Genomic DNA, 20,151 nt, shown 5'->3' on the forward strand with positions numbered 1-20,151 from the left:
TGTAACAAACTAATTGAAGATGAGCTGGTCGAAATGTGTTTCAGAGCTACGTGTGACATGAAAGCACCAGTCTAACAAACAGATATACACATTAACATTTCCACTTTCATATTTCAAATGATAGCAAAAACTGTTTATTGTTATTGTGTCTGTCATCTGTGCAATTTCCTGCAGACTCGACAACGGCTGATGACACTCTGCAGAGATGGTCCCTTCACTGTCTTAGGAACGGTTATACTGTTACAGAGAACAAAACACACACACACACACACACAGTGACAGAAATGTGACAATAAATCCTGAGTAGAATTCTGAATTACAGCTGCATAATGTCAGCATAAAGTTTACAGTAACATTGTAAAATTGTTAATTGCCACAGAAGAGAGCAGTTTACCTAAACATGTTGTTGGGGTCTAGGGAGGCCAGCCAGTAGCTGTAGGAATCAGGATAGTAGTTACACGTTCCCCTGCCGTGACACTCAATGAAAGGTACTTGGCGGAAGCTTTCCAGACATGAACCAGGAGAAACCAGGGGCTGAGAAGAGCCTTCTGCACCGGCACCAGTTTGCTAGAATAGATGAAGGACAGAGAAAGAAAATTAAATTAAGATTAAATGATTCATGAAGAAAAAGCATAGATTCGTATTATTCTTATTTTTGTTGTTGTTGTTGTTTACCATCACAAATGAGTATCCACTCCACAGGGACTCCCAGCCTTGTGGACATTTAGGTATCAGAATTGTCTGGCTGTGGACGGCTATAACATTGGAGGTGGTTTCACACACTGAACACCTATACCCCACAAGCACATAGACAACCTTACTAATATTGTCCCAAGTCATTGTAAACAGTTGCTGAAAATCAAACTGAACAGACCAATATAAGCCTGAGTGTTTGTATGTATGAAGTCCTCCACCTGCTTATGTAGGAGACCAGCTTGTCCCCTGTGATGGAAACCATGTTGGTCGGCATAGGTGTATCAGTGGACAACCAGTATGAGTAGTCGTTGCGAGAAGCATAGCGGCAATTGCTTTCTGTGTCACAGAACAGAAAGGGCATGGGGGAGAAACGAGGCAGACAGCTTCCCATGGTACCTAAGAGAAGTATCAGACATGCCAGACATGACTCAAGCAAAGACGCAGGTTTTCAAGATGCTGACTCTGCACAGTATTTCTGTTCACAACGGTTTCCATGCTCTTACCGAGATCCTGACCATGAGCTCTCTCATTTCCGTTGATGAAGAGGAAGGAGTAACCAGAGAAGATGAGGCTGGTGCCGTGAGGACAGTCAGGGATAAGGATGCTCTGACTGTGTCTAGCTATCAGGAAACTGTGAACAAAACCTGGACGACCTCTGCCTAACAACCCTGGAGGGCCCTTTCGGCCTGGGTCTCCAAGTCTGCCGTCTGCACCTGCAGAGTCAATACACCATCAAGGCAACTAAGCTGTACAATGAAGTACAAAGTCACATCATTTTTTGTGCTGAGGGTTGTACCATAGCCTTAGTCGCTCTCACTAAGAGACTGAGGAGTGTGTTTTTAAAGTGCAGTTCAGTTGCTGGCACAAGGACGTAACACAAGGTCCATGTTTCACTACTAAGTCTCTCACTGGCTTCCCACTCACATACAGAAGTTCATTTGATGTAACGCACAACCCAGACAGAGGTACAGCTGCCAATACCTGAGTGCTCCAGATGTTTCTACACAAAACATACGTCCCAGGATCAAGCTGGCACCCACACATACACACCTTTTAACCCGCCCACATTAACACACCTGGCAGTCCTGCACTTCCTTTGTCTCCTTTTCGGCCAGTGAATCCTGGCTGGCCAACTGGGCTTGGACCACGCATTCCTTTGATGCCTGGCTGGCCTGGTACAGAAAAATTCAGTGTCAGACAGTGCAAAGCAACCCAGCCTGGTTGAAGTATCCAAATTCTCCATAGTTGTTCATTTTCATGATATGGTTTTAGCCTACTTAGTGATTTTAGCAGACATGACATCTATGTCAGTATCATGGTACTAAGAGTACTAAAGACAAAGTTAGGTACAGTATCCTTGGATTTGAAGATCATAAATAAGTGCAACTCAAATGTATTAACACATCTGAAAGTTTTGGACCTGGACGGCCTGGTGGCCCTGATGGTCCAGTGCTCCCTGGGGCTCCTCGATTGCCAGCAGGACCAGGTAAAGCAGGAGGTCCTGGTTCATACACTACCTTGCCAATTCCTGGTTCACCTTTGAAGCCTGTAAGGATAGAGTGGGAACAATTAGAATGCTATTTCCCTAAATCTATAATACCTGTTGTCTGTGGCTGAATTGTTAAATGTCAGTACTGTGCTAAGTGTGCTGAGTGTTTGAATGCTGCACGGGTTATTTGACAATGATGGGCAAAATATGGCATCTCTACTGCTAGTCATAACTTATTGACTGGTCAAATGTGGAAGTGAATAAAGTCTGTAACAGGGCTCTTTGTTATTACTGGTTATTGTGAACAATAGTAAGAGAGACTTTTTCCGCACCGGGTCGTCCAGGAAAACCTTTGATCCCAGGTGGACCAGGCGGGCCTGAAATGTGTCCAGGGTTTCCCTTGTCACCTAAAATATACAGATTATAAATAGACTGTGAGGAAATTAGCTAGTCTTCACACCATACTTAATAAATTTCATTTTTCAAGCAGAAAAAGACAATTATTTTTGACAGATCTTATTTTTCTGTCCACTGCTCTGTCCCATTTGTGTCTCCTCTCAGTTTTGGGAACACAAAGCAATCGTGCACTGTTACTCCTCTGTGGTGAAAGATCTGCCTTTCCCTGGGGAAGAGTTCAAAGAGAAAACCTAAAAGGTTTTTTACATAGGCTAAAACTGCAATCACAGATTACCAAGGGGTCCTTGGATTCCACGATGACCAGAATCACCTCTTGGACCTGGGCTTCCAGGTCTGCCTCTTGCACCCTGGGTCAAACGAAATAATGAAAAGGTCAAAGATTAGACTTTTAAATTTTGCAGTGAAGTTTTGAAGACTTCTGAATGCAAAATGTTGGGACCTGAGTCTTTAGATGTCTTTTTATAGTTTTTATGTTTTTTTTGTCAGGTATTTGTCAAGTATTCCTCAAAAATACTCGCTGGTGTCACTTACAGGAAGTCCTTGAGGGCCTGGATCTCCTGGGGATCCACAAAAGCCTGGGTTTCCTGTAAGACCTGTGTCCCCCCTGTCTCCTTTAAATCCTGATGCTATGGGACCAGGAGGGCCAGGTAAGCCAGGACTACCTACATATACAGCAGGGAGAAGCAGAGATTGATGATTTCTGAGTCATTTTAATATAACGAAAGCATGTGGCAACTGAAGACCGAGTAAAAAACATAAGTTTTAAGTCCAAAATATTTTGGACTTAAGACATTTTTAAAGGTATTGATGTTTGTACATTATGCAAAAAAACTACACCAGAACATCAGGCTAATCCTGGTATCCACGTCCCCCTGTATCATATTCTCACCTTGGAAACCGGGATTTCCGCGATTGCCAAGGTCTCCTTTTAATCCAGGAAGACAAGCCCCTTCTCCTCCTTGTAGTCCTCTCGGACCAGAGGCCCCGGGTGGCCCTGGAGATCCTCTGTCTCCTATTGGTCCAGGGCTCCCTGTAACAGACAAGCCAGGGGGACCAGGGTTCCCAGAGGGACCTGCAGTACAGAAATGGATAGATATACACTGATGTCAGGTCAGCAAAAGTTTAAAATTATTAAGAAAAAGAAGAAGAAGAATCAGCTTTATTGACAGTATATGCATTTTTACATACACACACTGAATTCGCCTTCTGCATTTGACCCATCCTTAGTTGAACACACACATGCAACACCCAGCAAATTACATGCACTGAAACACACACAGGAGCAGTGGGCAGCATCAAGCGCCCGGGGAGCATATTGGGGGTTAAGTGTCTTGCTCAAGGGTACATCAGCCAGCTAATGGGGGGGGGGGGGGGGGGGGGGGGGGGGGGCATTTTTCACATTAATCACTCCACCGCACCCAAATGTTTTCCTGCCCGTCCGCTGGAGGAGTTGAACCGGTGACCATCCGATCACAAGCCGCTTCTCCAACCTCTAGGTCACGGCTGCCCCCAAGTTTTCACTCATTAGTGTCCTTCTGAACAGTGGATCTCAGCATCATTATCTCTATCTTTACTCACACCATTTCTTTTTAAAGATATTAGAATTTGGTCATTTGGTCACACCATATTGATACAAATAGAGATGAACACAAGTTGTACATGGCTAGTTGGCATTTCACCTTGAAGTTTAAAATGATTTATGCAGGCATTTATGAGAAAGGTGTTTTGTGCCATACAACACAACAGGTGCATAATAATGCTCTTATGGTACCATCACATCTAAAACAAAGCTCTGAACCCTCATGTATTGTTTGATATTATATATTTTTATATCTCAAATTAACAAATGTAGTTCATCTTTATGTACTATATTAAATAATAATAATAATACACAACATTATGTGATACACTGAACCAGTCCCATTATTCAACATCTGGCATGTGAACTGTATTGCTTTAATATCTTGTGACTACAGGAGACCTCATTAGAGTCTGGTACTTCTGAAGCTCACCAAAGGCAGAAAAATTTCTTAGGCTAGGCTAACGTCTTTGTTGTCAAAAAAGGGGCAAAAATATAAATGTCTTTTTAGAGCAAAGGAAAAAAAACACAACTTGGATGTTTAAAAGAATGATTATGTAATGTACCTGAGACTCACCTTGTTGACCTGTGTCACCACGCCTGCCAGGCCTCCCTTCTAGTGTGACTGCAGAGAGATCATATGGTAGTTAAGTTTTGGTTGCAGTTATTTAGATCCATTTACATGGAAAATGGCAATTGTTCAACACGCCAGTGGTTTGGACAGAAAGAAAATACATGGGAGGAATATTTATTATTTATTTAAGTTTTTAATATACAGGATGAGTTCATGGAGTCATTCAGAGCAGAATTCCCCTTACTAGTTTCTCCTTTTTGACCCGGAGGTCCAGGGATCCCATCCCGGCCCTGGTTACCTTTAGGCCCCGGATAACCACCGATACCTGGTGGACCTGGGATACCTGAGGAAACACATAAATGAAAAAAGTAAGATTGAGGTTGAACTTGTACAAATAAGATAAAACAGTGAAATTAGTACATGATTTGGCCAATTCAAGTCCCCAGTAAAGGTTACACAGTAGATGCACTTTTAAAATACCTTAATGTTAAACTTAAGGTAACCTAATGTAACCTAATGTAATTGAAAATACTATTCAGAGGACTATTCAAAGGACTTGCCTGGCGGTCCATTAGGTCCTGGCCGTCCTTTGCCTCCTGGAGGCCCATCTGAACCTTTAGGACCTTGATAGCCTGATGAACCTGGAATAGCGGCATGGGGTGCAGATGTTAACAGAGAGTGAGTAAAAAATACAACCAATCATCAGCTGTCTTATATCATGATCAGTGGTAGCAACCATGTTGTCCAACAGGTCCTGGGTTTCCTTTAGCTCCATGGCTTCCTGGTAGACCTACAGGTCCAGGAACACCAGGTTCACCTTTCTGACCGTTCATCACATCAGTACTGATCAATCCTGGTTCACCCTGAGGACAGAGAGAAGAATAAATGAAAAAAAAAATATAATAATATAACAAATGTTTGAATCTGTTCACATTTTGGTATTTTATTATACTCCAAAGATCAAAAATGTTAAAATTAGTCAGCAGTACCTTTTGTCCTATTGGTCCAGGCAGTCCATATCCACTGTAATTTGGCTCTCCTTTAGCTCCTTTGTAACCGGTTGAACCAGGTGCCCCATCTGGACCTGGCTCTCCAGGGATCCCTCGGTTTCCCTTAAGCCCTTTTGGACCTGTGAGAGTTAAACTAAACAATTATTTTATGCAAGATGAATTAACAAAAAGACCATGTGGCTGCACAACACTTGTTTGGGCATTTTCATATGTGAGGTTGGATGTGTGAATTTGTGTGAAAGCAAGAGGAAGTGTGAATGGTCTCCAGGTATATTTTTTACCTGGAGGCCCTCTGATTCCTGGGTCTCCTAGAGCTCCAGAAGGTCCTGGATTTCCTTCTGAGAGGACTGGCTGATCAACGCCTGGATCACCTGGGGCACCTGCACACAGAAAAGCATAGACACATAGTTTCCAAAATACTAAATGATTTATTTTTACAAATATAAAACAAATTTAAAACCTCTTAATCCAGGGCTCCCTGGTGCTCCCTGTCTGCCTCTCTGTCCTTTTGGCCCAATAATTCCTGTATCTCCTTGGGGACCAGGTAGACCAGGTTGACCTGACAAAGTACAGATAGCGTTAGAATATCCTCATCATCTCATAAGCTATATTCTAAACTGTAACTGTAAGACTTGTAAAGATTACATTTATGACTACACATGCACTCTGGGAACAGGAAATCTTCTCTGTTACCAAAAGTGGAGTTTTAAAAAAGTAGCAGAGAAAAAGACTTACCGTTTATTTCAACTTCAGCAATAAAACAATTTTTTACTAAAAAGATCCTTTGAAACATTTCAGTTAGACTTAGATGGTTAATAATTCTCACTTTAAGTGGATGTACAGGGATATTTTTATAAGAAGGGCTTACCTGTAGCACCAGGGTTTCCTGGGAGCCCATGAATGCCTAATTGTGGAGGTGATAAAGGGCCTGGAGGACCTCTAGGACCTGGTTCCCCATTTATGCCCGGGGGACCCCGGGAACCTTTGGCTCCGTCTGGGCCGGGGGCACCTTCAAATAGTAATGGGGAACAATAACCTCAATCACAACTGTTAATCACATCTACAATGAATCAGGAAGCAACAGAAACCATGAAAAAGATTCTGCAACTTTGTTAATTCAAGTTTATTAGTTAAAAGTGTGGAGCAGATACAAGTTGTTATACTTGTTTGTGAGAGTATATGTGTTTGCAATTGAGTGTTACCTATTTGACCTGGTGGTCCTGTTATTCCAGGCAATCCTACTGGTCCATATCCTGATATTCCATCTGGTCCAGGATCTCCTCTAAGTCCTAAAGAAGTAAAATATTGCAAGATTTCTTTTTGTACAACACTGTTATGAACTTTTATTGAAGATAACTTTTTTTTATAAAGTACATTGTGAAGACAGTCACTACTTAAAAGCATTTAATATGGTTTAAAAATTTGAAATCCTTAACTTCACAGCTGTGATGTACTGAAGAATATAGCATCATCAAATGAGTGTATTGACCTCTGAGAGGAATTGCCATACCTGGGTGACCGGGCAGACCCCTTTGTCCCTTGATCCCTTTTTGACCAGGAAGCCCAGGTAAACCTGGTATTGATGGCCCAGTGAGACCTGGCTCTCCGGGGGGGCCAGGACGACCGAACCCTGGCAAACCTGCATTCCCTTTCTCACCGGGTAAGCCTTTAGGCCCTGATAAAAGGGAGGCAGAGAGACTGAACAAAATGGAGGTAGGACAATGATGAAAAAACAGTGTTAAATTCAGAGAGAGAGATGATAATTAACAAATAATCACAAATAATTCATTCTCTTTCATCTTTCACCCTCTGTATTAATTGTTCCTCAAGAGCTGACAGTAAAGTTCATCACATGGCTTCAGTACACTGACCTGGATGTCCTGGAGAACCATCTTGTCCTGGTTGTCCCTCTGATCCAGTTAAACTTCCACATGAATCTTTACTACCAGGTAGTCCGGGGGGGCCCACAGAACCTTTACTTCCTGTATGTAGCATATAATAAATCAGTAAATATGTTTGTATAAATACATATTCATGAACATATGTATCTGTGTTTAGATGAACATTTGTTTTTTTTATTGGTCTGTGGGCTATTGTTATCTATTTGATTTCTGGATACTATACCTTTTTCTCCTGGAAAACCAGGACTGCCAATTAGTCCAGGGGTCCCAGGAAGGCCTGGGATCCCAGGGTCTCCTACAGGTCCCTGATCTCCATCTTCTCCTGGAAGCCCTGGGGCGCCTGGGAGTCCAGAGTATCCAGCACCACCATCGCCCTGATAATCACAAATATGACATGCAGTATGTACAACATTGTTCTAGTGCTGTCCCATGCAAGTAATAAGCTAATCATGTATCATGACTTTTCAATTTACAACCACACAGAGATACTAATACCTGCCTATAGGTCAGTGAGATCTGTCTCTGGTATCCTTTCATCATATTTTATACAGAGGTCATGGAAAGAAAAACATGTTTCAAAGACACAAAATCTATTTTAAAACCCCAGTTAAATGAGCACTTGAACTTCCTGGAAAACTGTTTTGCGCTAATAAATAAAAAGTACAGCCGAAAAATTCTTGACACTCTTCTGCTCACTGCATTAAACGAAACTGCTTTTCTCACTCTAAAAGAATAGGTTACAATTAAAGAAATGGTTCAACATTTCGGGAAATATGTGTGTTTGCTTTTTTGCAGAGAGTAATATGAGGCTACAGCCAGCAGTTGGTTAGCTTAGCACAAACATAGCCTGCTTCGTGCTGGTACTCAGTTTGTCTTTACAACTGTCAAATTGTGGACGGGCTACTTCACTTCAAATGTCAAAGCTGAACTGACTGTTGTTCCATGTTTACAATATAGAAAATAAAAATAAGTATTTTTTTTAAACAAAGTCTTGACAAGAATATGAAAGAGAAATCATTTTTACATTATGACTTTTCCTGTTTTTCATCTACATCTGTATCTATTATACAGGGATTGGAAGTTGAAACAGGATATATTTAGTTTCATTTTTCTTTCAAATAATGACCAGTCAAGTAATACTAAAAGCAATGGAATATTATCAACGATTTTGTTGTGTCTCTAACCTTCAGTCCTGGAGGACCAGGAGGGCCTTGCAGACCTGGTTGACCTGGAAAGCCCCTGTCTGGAATGCCTGGTAGACCGGGCTGCCCCTTTTCACCTGAACAACACACACACACACAGTGATAGAGGTATCAAAAAACGTCCAAAGAAACTTTGACAGTAAGCTGTAACTTTAAGTAAGCTTGAGCTCAATAGTTCAAGGACTACCTTTCTGTCCTGGGATCCCAGGCCTTCCAGGATATGACACATCACCCTTTTCTCCTTTCTGTCCATGTAAACCTGGTATTCCAGGGGTACCTGGTGCTCCACGATAACCTGTATATATATATATACACACATATATATACACACACTAAATATATACATTAATCAACCCATCAATTATATAGCCTTGCATACCTGGGCTTCCGGGAGAGCCAGGGAGACCTTTAATCCCAGGTGGACCAGGAAGTCCTTTGGTGTGGATATGGCTAGATTCCCCTTTCTGACCTACCAATGAAAGAGGGAGAGAAGAAAATACAGGTGGTCAGCCTTTCCCGATGTTTACTTGTGTATTTTTGTATAAATATCTTTGTCAAATTGTAAATATGTTTATTAACCTGGAATTCCAGGATGCCCTGGCAGGCCAGGTACCCCAGGATCTCCCTTCATTCCAGGAAATCCAGCAGGCCCATAGCCCACTTGCCCCGGATAACCAACTGGTCCCGGTCTGCCTAAAGGTCCTGGTGGACCTGGGAAACCACGATCTCCCTCTGCTCCATCAACGGGATACTAGAGAGTGGACAGAATAGATGCTCCGTAAAATTGCTTATTCTATTCAATGGGTTTTTTCACACAACTGAGAATATAAGAACTATCAAAATTTGTCCCCAAATAACAAAAACTGGCAAGCTAAGTTCAAATCTGTCTCACCGAATCCCCTGGAGACCCTTGATAGCCTTTGCGACCTGGCAGCCCAGGAGACCCAGGGAGGCCATCTGGACCAGACCTACCAGGCTGTCCTGGGTCTCCTCTCTCCCCCTTTATCCCAGGAAGGTTGTAGTAAGCTGCGTCCCCCTTTTGCCCAGGGGCACCTGGAAATCCCATTTCACCAACAGGACCCTTCAGACAAGAAGGAGTGTTTACAAGTATTTCTAAACAAAATAAAACAAACAAACAACAACAAAAACTAAACCCATGCTATCTTACTTGTCTTCCAGGCGGGCCTCTCGGTCCAAGAAAGCCAGGCTCACCTTTAGCACCTGGTCCTTGATTGTGGCCTGAGTGACAGAAACAGGATGTCTATTTCAGTTTTATCTCTTTTATACTCTCCAGTATTATCATTAAAAATGTTTTTAAATGTGGAAGTAGAACAAAGTAGGGAGAATCTGTGTGCTTTCAGGCAATGAGGGATTTTACCAGGGACACCAGGTGGACCTCGGAGACCTGGTGGTCCTGGGGGTCCTGATCCAAAACACTCATAACAGGGCTCCCCCTTCTCTCCTGTACACAGCACAAGTATGTTTTTGGAAGTCCCATTTTTATTACACAATACTATATTTTCCTCATCCTACCATTTTCTTCTTACTCTTTATAGTACAAACTGTTGGAATGTCTATGAAAGGGGTTAAAGAAGATATTAAAGGGCTGCATAACCTGCTATATAACAACTGCATATAACTGTCTACCAGAGAGGTCAAACCATTACAAGACAATTTAAATGGTAACAATTAATTAATGAATAACATTTAATGTCCCACCTTTCATTCCAAACACCCCATCGTATCCCATAGGTCCAGGCAAACCCCTCACTCCCTTCAATCCTGGGAGACCCTTTGTAATCCTGTTAGCTAGGAGCAGCATCAACAACAAAAACCATCAATCTATTAGTTATGGTTTCCTCCGACTGTCACACACTACTTACTAAAAAGTTTCTGTTTTCACCTTCTGTTACAGTGGCTTTTGGTTCACTTAAGGCACCCAAAAAGCCTGGCACTTTTTTCTATTTCATAAAACTAGTGTTTAGCTACAGTACTGTTAAGGAACTACACAGATATTTTGTTTTCACACAAGAGAAAAGAGAAGAAAGCAAGTGAGCCTTAAAAAGATGTCCAGTCATATTCAGAGGAACACAACAATTATTACGTGGCAGAAGCCAGTAGAATGAAAGATACCAAAAAGCAAAGGCACCCAAACAACAAGTTTGTTGAGTTCATCAAGATATTTATCTCACTACTGAAAGTAGAACTAATATCAGTACTACTAATGTTAGTTGTAAAAATAATAGAAGTCACATTGCTTGAATTAAATTACTTGTAAGAAAAAGACATTTATACATACTTCTATCTTCAGGAGGTCCGGGTGGTCCCGGATCCCCAAGGGGCCCCGGATCCCCAACATCCCCATCAGGACCTGGAAGCCCTGTAAAGATATTCCCTGGTTCTCCAGGGTCCCCTTTGGGGCCTGGAAAACCACTGGGACCAGGGGGGCCTGGCACATAAATCCCAGACGTATGACCTGTATAATATAAAGTGAGAAACTCTGAAATATATCTGCTGACAGCATAAGTCATATTCCTTTACACTGTACCTTTTACAAACCATTTGGCTGATTGAATTGATACAGAGAGAGAGAGAGAGAGAGAGAGAGAGAGAGAGAGAGAGAGATATTGCACACACCTGGAGGTCCATCAGGTCCAGGAAACCCCAAAACACCTAAGAGAAGAATCATTAATTGCGTTATTTCTGTAGAAAGGGATCTGCTGCAGGAAGGCAAAATGTTACTTCACAGTACTATAACCACCATCGCTACAGCAACAGAATTTGCAACCGCTCAGTAGTGGCAGACATTGGCTCTATCTCACTGTTGGTTGGTCGCCTTATTATGCAACACAATGTTCATCTACCCTGAGGCCCAGCAAGGCCAGGTTGGCCTGGGCGACCAGGCTCTCCATGGTATCCTTTGAGCGGTTCGGTCACAAGTATCTGTAAACGAAACCACAGGGAACATGTAGGGAAAATTTGGTGGAATAGATGGATTCACTGACACAGTAGTACCCCAGCCCCCCCCCCCCCCCCCCCCCCCCCCAAAAAAAAAATCTGTACCAAAATGCTGGGCATAAACTCACATCTCCAGGTGGACCAGGGGGACCTCTCTTTCCCTTTTCACCCTAAATATTGGAAGACACGATACAAGAATGATGATACAAAGCTTACCAGAAGAATGATTATTGATTTTGGCACTGACAGATCACTGACCGTCCCTCCTGGTGTCCCTGAATATCCTGGATCACCTCTGGGGCCAGGCAGCCCCTAAAGAAAACTATATTGTATTCAAATCCCACACACATATTATGACTCACTATACATGCACTCACAGCATACCTTAAGTCCAGGTTGTCCGGGATCACCATCCCTCCCTTGCACTCCCTGCAAGAAGTTGAAGGAATTTGTAAGGGGATAATTTGTATAAAAAAGTTCTTTACCAAGAGCCTCAGACATCCTTTAGTTTATTACTAAAAATATATTTTTGACAATCATAAAAACAGTCAACAATTGAGACTGAGTGGAGAAAATGAAAAGTGAAAAACAGTTCTCAGTCTCAGTCATGACTTGATGCACTGATTTCTAACAAAATATCAGATATATTCAGATCCAGTGAAGTCAGGTCGGAATGCTCTCAGTCTCACTGGCCTGACATTAAATAGCCCAGTAAATTAGTCACAAAGCAATTAACTCTGTTAGAACATATAAACATTTTATATACATACATACATACATCTCAAATTATACAATTATATCTTTTCATTTCAAATGGCAAATCACAGTGAGTTTGATGCTGCAATGCTGCCCTCTGCTGATCATCCTTTTTATTGAGCTATTCCCAACATTTTACCATTAGCCTTTCAAAGTTAAACCTCTATTTGGAGTGAGAATTATATGGTGAAAGACTTAAATAAGACAGCAACATTTTCTTTCCATTTCATACATGCTCACTATAAGAAAGGGAGACTCAAAGGTGAGAGTGAGAATGAAAATAATGTACAACTACAGTATCTTACCTCTGGACCTCCCTGTCCTTTGTTTCCCTTTGCTCCTGTGGCATAATAATGATAACCAGGGCTTCCCTGAAGACAGAGAGAAATAAGGGAGGAGATAACATAAATTAACAACAACTTGGAGCTTTGGAGTTTAAAAAAAAATCAGAATAAGACATAAAAAAAAGGTAATGTCACGCAGAGCATTGGTTCAGGTGAAGAGTCGTGATGTGCACTAAAGAGAAACTTACTGGTTCACCTTTGCAGCCTTTCCATCCTACATCTCCTCTGTCTCCTTTTACACCCTGAATAACAAACAAACTTCAGGTTATGATTCATTAGTTGCAAAGACAACAGTTAACTGTCAGTGTGTCTTTCCAACATTTGTGTCCCAAACAGACCAAGATTTTAATATTTTGCCATAAAATCTGCTGTGGACATTCCAGGTCCTCAGAGGATGAATCCTAATATTTTTGCTCAGTGATATTAAAGCCATATCAAATTAAACCAAAACCTTTACAATGAAATTGACTGAGCACATATGAAGATGGCGTTATAGTTTAATTATTAGAAACTCCAGGCATATCACTTAAACTGTTTAAACGTAGCTTAAACATTTATACCTTCAGTGCAGTAATGTTGTTAATGTTGTCCCCATGCATACAGAAAACACCCCTCTGTGAAATATGTAATTGCTACAGTTATTAGACCTCAGTCTGTTACTGTACCTTTAATGTGAGACTGCCAGTAAAAAATTCCCTAATCCGACCCGGTGGCCCAGGTGGGCCCACTGGTCCCGGTCTCCCCTACATCAAAAAGAAAAAAAAAATCATCTTCAACTATAAATAAAACATAATGGACACAGATAATGTTGTGACAGACAAAGGAATAATTAATATGCAGTACTATGCTTTGCAACGAAACACCTTCTCCTCATTAATTTAATGTTACCTCATTAAAATATTGTGACAGTGTATTTACAGAAAGAAATTACCTTTGGCCCACGAGGCCCTGGGATACTGCCTCTGCCTTCCTGACCCTGTAGGATGGGAAAGTATTTGTAATGTGTTTGCATTAATAACCTGGTTTTCCAGTTTTTGTTTGGCATGTTTGTTATTTTCCCCATTGCCATGCTGACTATCCTTGTTGCTGCCAACTCCCACTGATGGTTACCGCCATGTTCCTCCTTTCACAGGAAACCGTGAGATTGTATCACATGCAGGTGTTCAAGGTAAAATACTGCCCTTCCAGAGACCAAACAGTGTGACCAACCAGCTGCAACAACTTAGACATTTTCCCAGACAGGAGGTACTATGATAACCGGAAAACCAGGCCAAAACAAAACAAAGCAAAGCAAAAATGCAGCTGTAGGTTTCCGCTGTTCCACTTAGACATGCAATAAATATTCACACTTCTTAAGTACAAGCTGTCCAACACATACACACATACCCAAAGAAAAAATCTTCATCAGCATTACCTTCAGTCCTGGAGGCCCTGGACGACCAGGAAACCCCTGTTCATAAACAATGCAGGATTTATATTGAGTGTCACATATTAACTTTTATAGAGACATGACAACTGAAAAATTTTACTCACATCAGTGCCCCGTGGTCCAGGGTCCCCTATCGGACCCTGCTCTCCAAGGAAACCTGAATCTCCCTGAAATATAAGGGAAGCTTCATCTGTAAATACACATACATGTAGAAAACAATTCTAATCTAGCCTTGCTTTTTATATCTCTGTTTGCTGGATGGGCAATATTGTCCAACCAAAACTATATTGTTAACAATGCAATCTAGATAGTTACCGGCACTCCGTCCCTCCCAGGTGGTCCTTGTATTGGATTCACTGTTATGTGGGATTCACCCTGTAAAATTGTAAGCATGTTTATTTAACACAGAAGTTGTTAAAACTGCTGAATTGAATCTTGAAATACCTGATAATTGTAGGAATGCAGCAATGCTGCTTGTAAGATTTAATAAAGCATATTGTAACTCTAGTTCACAGGTGGGCCCTGGAGGCTTCAGCGGTCATCTTTGTGAATCTGTGCTCTGTGTGTTCTGAATCAGAATGATAATATTCAGACTCTTGGGGGTTGTTTTTATGAAATGACTGCAAATACTCACTTCTTATTCACAAATTCAGTAACAACAGCAGGATAACTAGCAGAGGGATTTAACTGTACTTTTAAAACAAGGTTAAGAAATGACAATTTCACACAGGCTTCACCTTCAACAGGCTTGTAAGGATAAGATGATTAAAAGTATCCACTGCCATAACACAGGCAAGTGAAAATGGTCAAACTGAACTCTCATACTGTAATGTCACACACTCATAAGTCTCAAAGGGTATAGAATTAGTCTGATGACAGACTCAAGCATGTTGCCAATGAACAGCTGAAACCCGGCCCAGATAAATCTAGTTTCTTTTGGCTAAGTATTCGGTCAAATGACTGACGCTGACATCAGTGATGATGCTCTGCTGCCAGTGTATGAATGTGTGTATGATTACTGGCTTGTGTTGTAAAGCACTTTGAGAGGTCGGTCATACTATAAGTGCTCAATAGATATAGGTGAAAACTGTTCAGAGTTGACTGGCTCTACTGAATCTACAGAGCCACGCCTTGGGACAAAGCCTATGGCAGAAAATTGTCATTACAACCACAATAATTCTCACAATAAATGACTTCATGATGCAATGCTACCGTTCTTGCATGCAAATAAACATTTAAACAATTTTGTCCTGAAATCTAGCTTTGAGAGTTAATATATTTCTTGTGTCTTGCAAATAAAAGTGGAAGGACGCAGTTAAAAGAAAGTTTTAAAGAAAAATCAAAGGACAAGTCAATGGCCTCATATTGTCTAGGTACAAAATAAGCTTGGGGAAACTGAGAGGGCACCTGATAGTGCAGTGTCATGTTTTTTGTGTCAGTGTTTGTTTTTTTTTTTGCTTCTGCAAGAGGACTCTGCTAATAAACTTGTTAAAAGGCAATAACTGCTCAGCAATTCTGCAGTGTCACCCTTCCAAAATACAACACACACTTAACTGGCCCTGGGTGGCAACATCCACTTTATTACCTTAGGTCCAGACAGACCAGGTTGGCCCTGTAAAGTATAGACAAAGTTGAATCATATTTCAAAAGACTGGAATTGATAAGAGGTGCAATAATTTTTTTGTATCTGTTGTATTTGTTGTATTTGATAACAGCAGTATTTAACACAAACAACATAAACAAATTGTTTTGATTTTATGTCTTACTGGATGTCCATCACTGCCAGGGGCCCCGGGAATACCAGGATATCCATCTTCTCCCTAAAAGTATGTTATGTGTTGAAAATATGCAGAGATTGTTTGTCTGTTTGAATGCTACTATGCCAGTGTTAATATGTAATATTTTCCTACATCTGTCCCATTGCAACCTGGCGCCCCTGGGGGTCCCGGAGGCCCTTGTAAACCTGGGATACCCTGTTAAAAATATCATGAGAAGTTAAAAAGTAACATGCATCCGTTAACAAGATGAAAATGATGAACAGAGTGACATAGATGTATAACAAAATAAGACATCTCACCGGTAAACCATGAGACCCAGCAAATCCTTCTTTACCTTCAGGTCCCTGCAATGACCATAACAAAACCAGAATACTTTTTTAAGGATACAGAGAAGCTTCTGAGTGGATGGAAATCATCTTCACAAGCACATACATAAACTATACACAAACCTTTTCAAGAGTAACACATTTTTCACACAGTGAGACATCCAATAAACAACAACAAACACTCAAACAGATACAAGTTTGGATATCAGAGTCATGTTACCGGATCCCCTTTGGGCCCCAAAGGTCCACTAGGCCCAGTGCTACCCTGTCAGAAACACAGAAGACAGACTGTAATTAATGGTAGCACAACTAGTGTTGTCTAGATACACAAGCACAAAGTGTAATTCATCACAGTCTATACACAGTGTTGTCCTGTGACAACAGTATTGGATTTTGGGGATGTAGACTGAAAGTCTACCTTTGGTCCCATTGGTCCAGCATGACCATCTGGTCCTGGACGGCCGTCTGAGCCTGGGGGACCCGGGGCTCCGAAAAAACCTTTGTCTCCCTGTGTGTGTGTGTATGTGAGAGGGACAAAAACATGGAGAGGGACAGATAAAGATAAAAAGAGTGTGCAGACAAACAGCAAACTACAATGCAAATGTAATTTCCAACAAAGTCTGTTTACTCCTATATTTCTATATATTAATAATGTAAACAAACCTGTAACACTGCAGCAAATATTAATAATATACATATTTAAAATTGTCCATTTACAATTTACTACTCATTCACTATTTGTGTCTCAATCACAGTCAAAGGTTAATAAATAAATTCAGCAAATATTGCAAATGCTTTTAATGACTGCGCCTGATTGCATGTGTTCAAGTACAGCTGAACAAACTGAGCAGACACATTCACTTCATGTGATGATGTCCTTCATTATTTCATTTTTGTTGAATGGCTCATGTTAGCCTGAAATTCATTCTTAAAGTAACAGAATTATTTGCACACCATTGCTGAATTTGAACTGTATTAGACTGAAGAGGGTTGGACGTGTTCTGCTATCTTTGCCTGGAGCTCACTGCAAATTGATTTAACATGAAACAGCTGGTCCCTTTGGTCAAGCTTAAAATATTTATGAAGGATGTTGAGACAAACTTTATAAGAAGCTATTTACACTTTTCATCTGAGATCTATTTAGGCCCTGCATCTGGTCTGACAAGTGTACCACTGGACTGCTGCACCTGAAGCAGTCAAGCATGTTGAAACTGTTGAAACTGTTGAACAGCGTGGTGTTCTTAATGCAGAGCCGAACTCCACTTCAGTGGAGTAGCATGTGTGCCCCTTGAGAGGAAAATCAGTGAGACCTGCTGCAGAGATGCAACAGTTATTTTTCACAGCTTGACATGTCACAGTAGGAAAAGTACGGGAGTAAATTCTAAACCCAATGATGGATGGATTCCATTCCGTTGCTTCAGGGTCAGTGCCCTGTCCAGTACTGTGCATGCTGGCTCACTGTCACATTAGCTTATACTTGAACACTACTGTGAAAAAGGCCTATTCTTTCATATGTTCATGGATGTATTTGCAGAACTAAAGACTTAGTAAGACTAGTAAGAATATCAGGCGACTGAAGAAAAAACAAATCACAAAAGGCATGTAGTGTGTCACTCAAACTAGATCATACAGTCACATGTTTTTCACAGACAAAAGATGATCCACTCACCCTGCTGCCTTTCACTCCTTCACAGTGGCACCTTGATTTTCCACTGCACACACACTAAAAAGAAATTGTGACATTGTTCAATACGTTCAGTGTAAGCAGATAACAGTGTCAAATCAGTTTGTTGAATCAGATTCCTCCAACTTCAGTTCTCTTCACCGTTCTCCCTCCCCCCACCATGTGCACCCTTGTTTCACGGCTCAACCACTAGGCAGCTACAGAAGTCCACTGATTCGAGAGATCTAAATTGTTGCATGATCAATTGCAACTTTTACAAATGTTGTGTTGAACAATTTGTCGTTTCGCACATTTAAAGAAAGTTCACCTTTGGGGGGGATTTAGGGAAGATTCATGGAAACGGAAGCAGTTTTCACAAATGACATTAACAAGTCTCCAGTGTGTCTGTGTACACACAGGCCTTTAATTTAAAGGCTGTAAACATTGCTGTTCATCAGCAGAGGAAACAATTCATTGAGGCTAATGCACTATAAAGGTGGAGCTGCAATAATAATAATAAAAACAACAGTAAGATGCACATTGGGTTGGCTGTAGGCCAATAGGTCAGCAATAGCCTGTGAGCTACTGATATAACTCAGAGTTTTTGCAGATGTATTACATTTCCAGGTTGGTTCAGCCCTGTGGCGATCCATAAAACGGCGGACTGCTCATGAACTAAAAGGGAGAAAAGCGGATCTGATACAATTTCTCCTACTCCTTAAAACCCATTCATTGAATAGTGTACTTTTTACCGTAATGAATTCAATTTCCTTGTGCACACAAAATAATGATTAAGGGCAAAATGAAACTGGACATAATTATATTTGTTTTATGAGACTCATTTTAGTGCCAACACCTTAAACAGCAGTTGATAACAGCATGAAAATGTAGAATTTTCTCATCATTCATATTTAGCGTGAATGACCAACGTTTCATCATTTAATTATTAGTATGTTTGTGAATCTAAGCATGCACCGAAGAGTTTACAGGAATGGAAGATGCTCTACATTACATAAACATCTGAGCTAGCCTTACTGTCTTGTGCTGCGTGCCTGTTTTGCTTATTTCACTCATATGCTGTCCTTTTTCACTACTAGGCCCACCAACATAGCCCAGTGAAAATTGTACACACTGAAGTACATGTGCAAACAGTCTGTAAAAAACTGCATCTCCTCAGGATACAAGATGTTTGCAGATAAGCACAGACACAACAATTACAAACAGATCAGATGTTGTATATTGTATAGCTGAAGTCAAGGATAAATAGTGCTAACGTTATACAAAACAAGAAATACACAAGGAACATACTGTTACAAGATGTTTTTCTCCCATTAACAAGGATTTAGTAGATTTTTACGTAGGACCTGGTTACAACAGAAGGTTAAAGCTGTACAAAAAAGCTTTAGGAATTATATAAAAAAAAATAAATAAACAAATACATTAAACTGATGCATTACTTGAAAGGCCAAGTTAGAACAGCTATGAAAGCAAATTGAGTGGTAAAGAGAAAATATTTATTTTTTTTCTTGAACAACGCTTACCAATAAACAATTATAGCTCAGCATTAACCCATCATTTGCAGTTTGATATGAAACAGACAACCAATACAGCATTTCTGTCTCTGGACAAGTGCTGAAATGTGTCTGTACTGTTGGCTAAATTACATCAGATCTTTTGTCTGTACAATGTTATGTCAGCCAGGAAAAATGAAATAGCTTACATTTTGTTTTGCTCCAGTGCCCATCAGCATCACAGCAAAGAGGATGAAAGGAATTATGAACCGTGGCCTTCCCATCGCTTTTCTTGCCCCAATCCAGTTACATCAAAAGCTTCAGGAGTAACTTTGAGCCTCCTCCTCAACTACCAGCCTTCACATTATACCCATCTGCTGCTGTACGATGGGTGATGGTATGGGTAATGACTTCAGTTAAATTATAGTTCTCTGTCTGGGTTTCAAGTGCTTTGACAGGACAGCCCCGAGAAGTTGTTTAACTTGACCCTGAAGAGGGAGGAGATCTGAACTTGCTCA

General features: G+C 40.9%; 1 protein-coding gene across 1 annotated transcript; it reads right to left on the reverse strand.

Moving 5' to 3' along the window:
• Window positions 1–111: 111 nt before the first annotated feature.
• LOC124068854 (collagen alpha-5(IV) chain-like) lies at window positions 112–20,079 on the reverse strand. Its single transcript, XM_046407351.1, has 52 exons — window positions 19,843–20,079; window positions 18,129–18,182; window positions 16,878–16,967; window positions 16,680–16,724; window positions 16,433–16,477; window positions 16,266–16,328; window positions 16,122–16,175; window positions 15,941–15,967; window positions 14,671–14,730; window positions 14,460–14,522; window positions 14,341–14,376; window positions 13,858–13,902; window positions 13,592–13,669; window positions 13,115–13,168; window positions 12,888–12,953; window positions 12,211–12,255; window positions 12,085–12,138; window positions 11,955–11,996; window positions 11,733–11,811; window positions 11,506–11,541; window positions 11,168–11,344; window positions 10,588–10,677; window positions 10,247–10,330; window positions 10,037–10,107; window positions 9,761–9,949; window positions 9,448–9,619; window positions 9,248–9,337; window positions 9,056–9,163; window positions 8,851–8,945; window positions 7,890–8,040; window positions 7,637–7,747; window positions 7,276–7,440; window positions 6,968–7,054; window positions 6,634–6,774; window positions 6,226–6,324; window positions 6,047–6,145; window positions 5,745–5,884; window positions 5,492–5,618; window positions 5,316–5,396; window positions 5,000–5,098; window positions 4,759–4,806; window positions 3,492–3,674; window positions 3,134–3,264; window positions 2,877–2,949; window positions 2,518–2,592; window positions 2,117–2,242; window positions 1,773–1,868; window positions 1,200–1,409; window positions 915–1,092; window positions 676–790; window positions 395–567; window positions 112–237 (listed from the first exon to the last, which is right to left on the reverse strand). Exons 1-52 carry the CDS (start codon window positions 19,915–19,917, stop codon window positions 153–155), a joined length of 4,980 nt encoding a protein of 1,659 aa, XP_046263307.1. The 5' UTR covers window positions 19,918–20,079; the 3' UTR covers window positions 112–152.
• Window positions 20,080–20,151: the final 72 nt, after the last annotated feature.

The sequence above is a fragment of the Scatophagus argus genome, chromosome 13 (assembly GCF_020382885.2).
Source record: "Scatophagus argus isolate fScaArg1 chromosome 13, fScaArg1.pri, whole genome shotgun sequence".
Lineage (NCBI taxonomy): Eukaryota > Metazoa > Chordata > Actinopteri > Scatophagidae > Scatophagus > Scatophagus argus.

Coding starts and splice junctions, on each gene's coding strand:
- LOC124068854 (XM_046407351.1), bottom strand. CDS start 19,917: ATGGGAAGGCCACGGTTCATAATTCCTTTCATCCTCTTTGCTGTGATG. Junction 12,954..13,114: donor AAGGCTGCAAAGGTGAACCA/GTAAGTTTCTCT, acceptor CTCTGTCTTCAG/GGAAGCCCTGGTTATCATTA. Junction 5,619..5,744: donor CTGGACCAATAGGACAAAAG/GTACTGCTGACT, acceptor CTCTGTCCTCAG/GGTGAACCAGGATTGATCAG.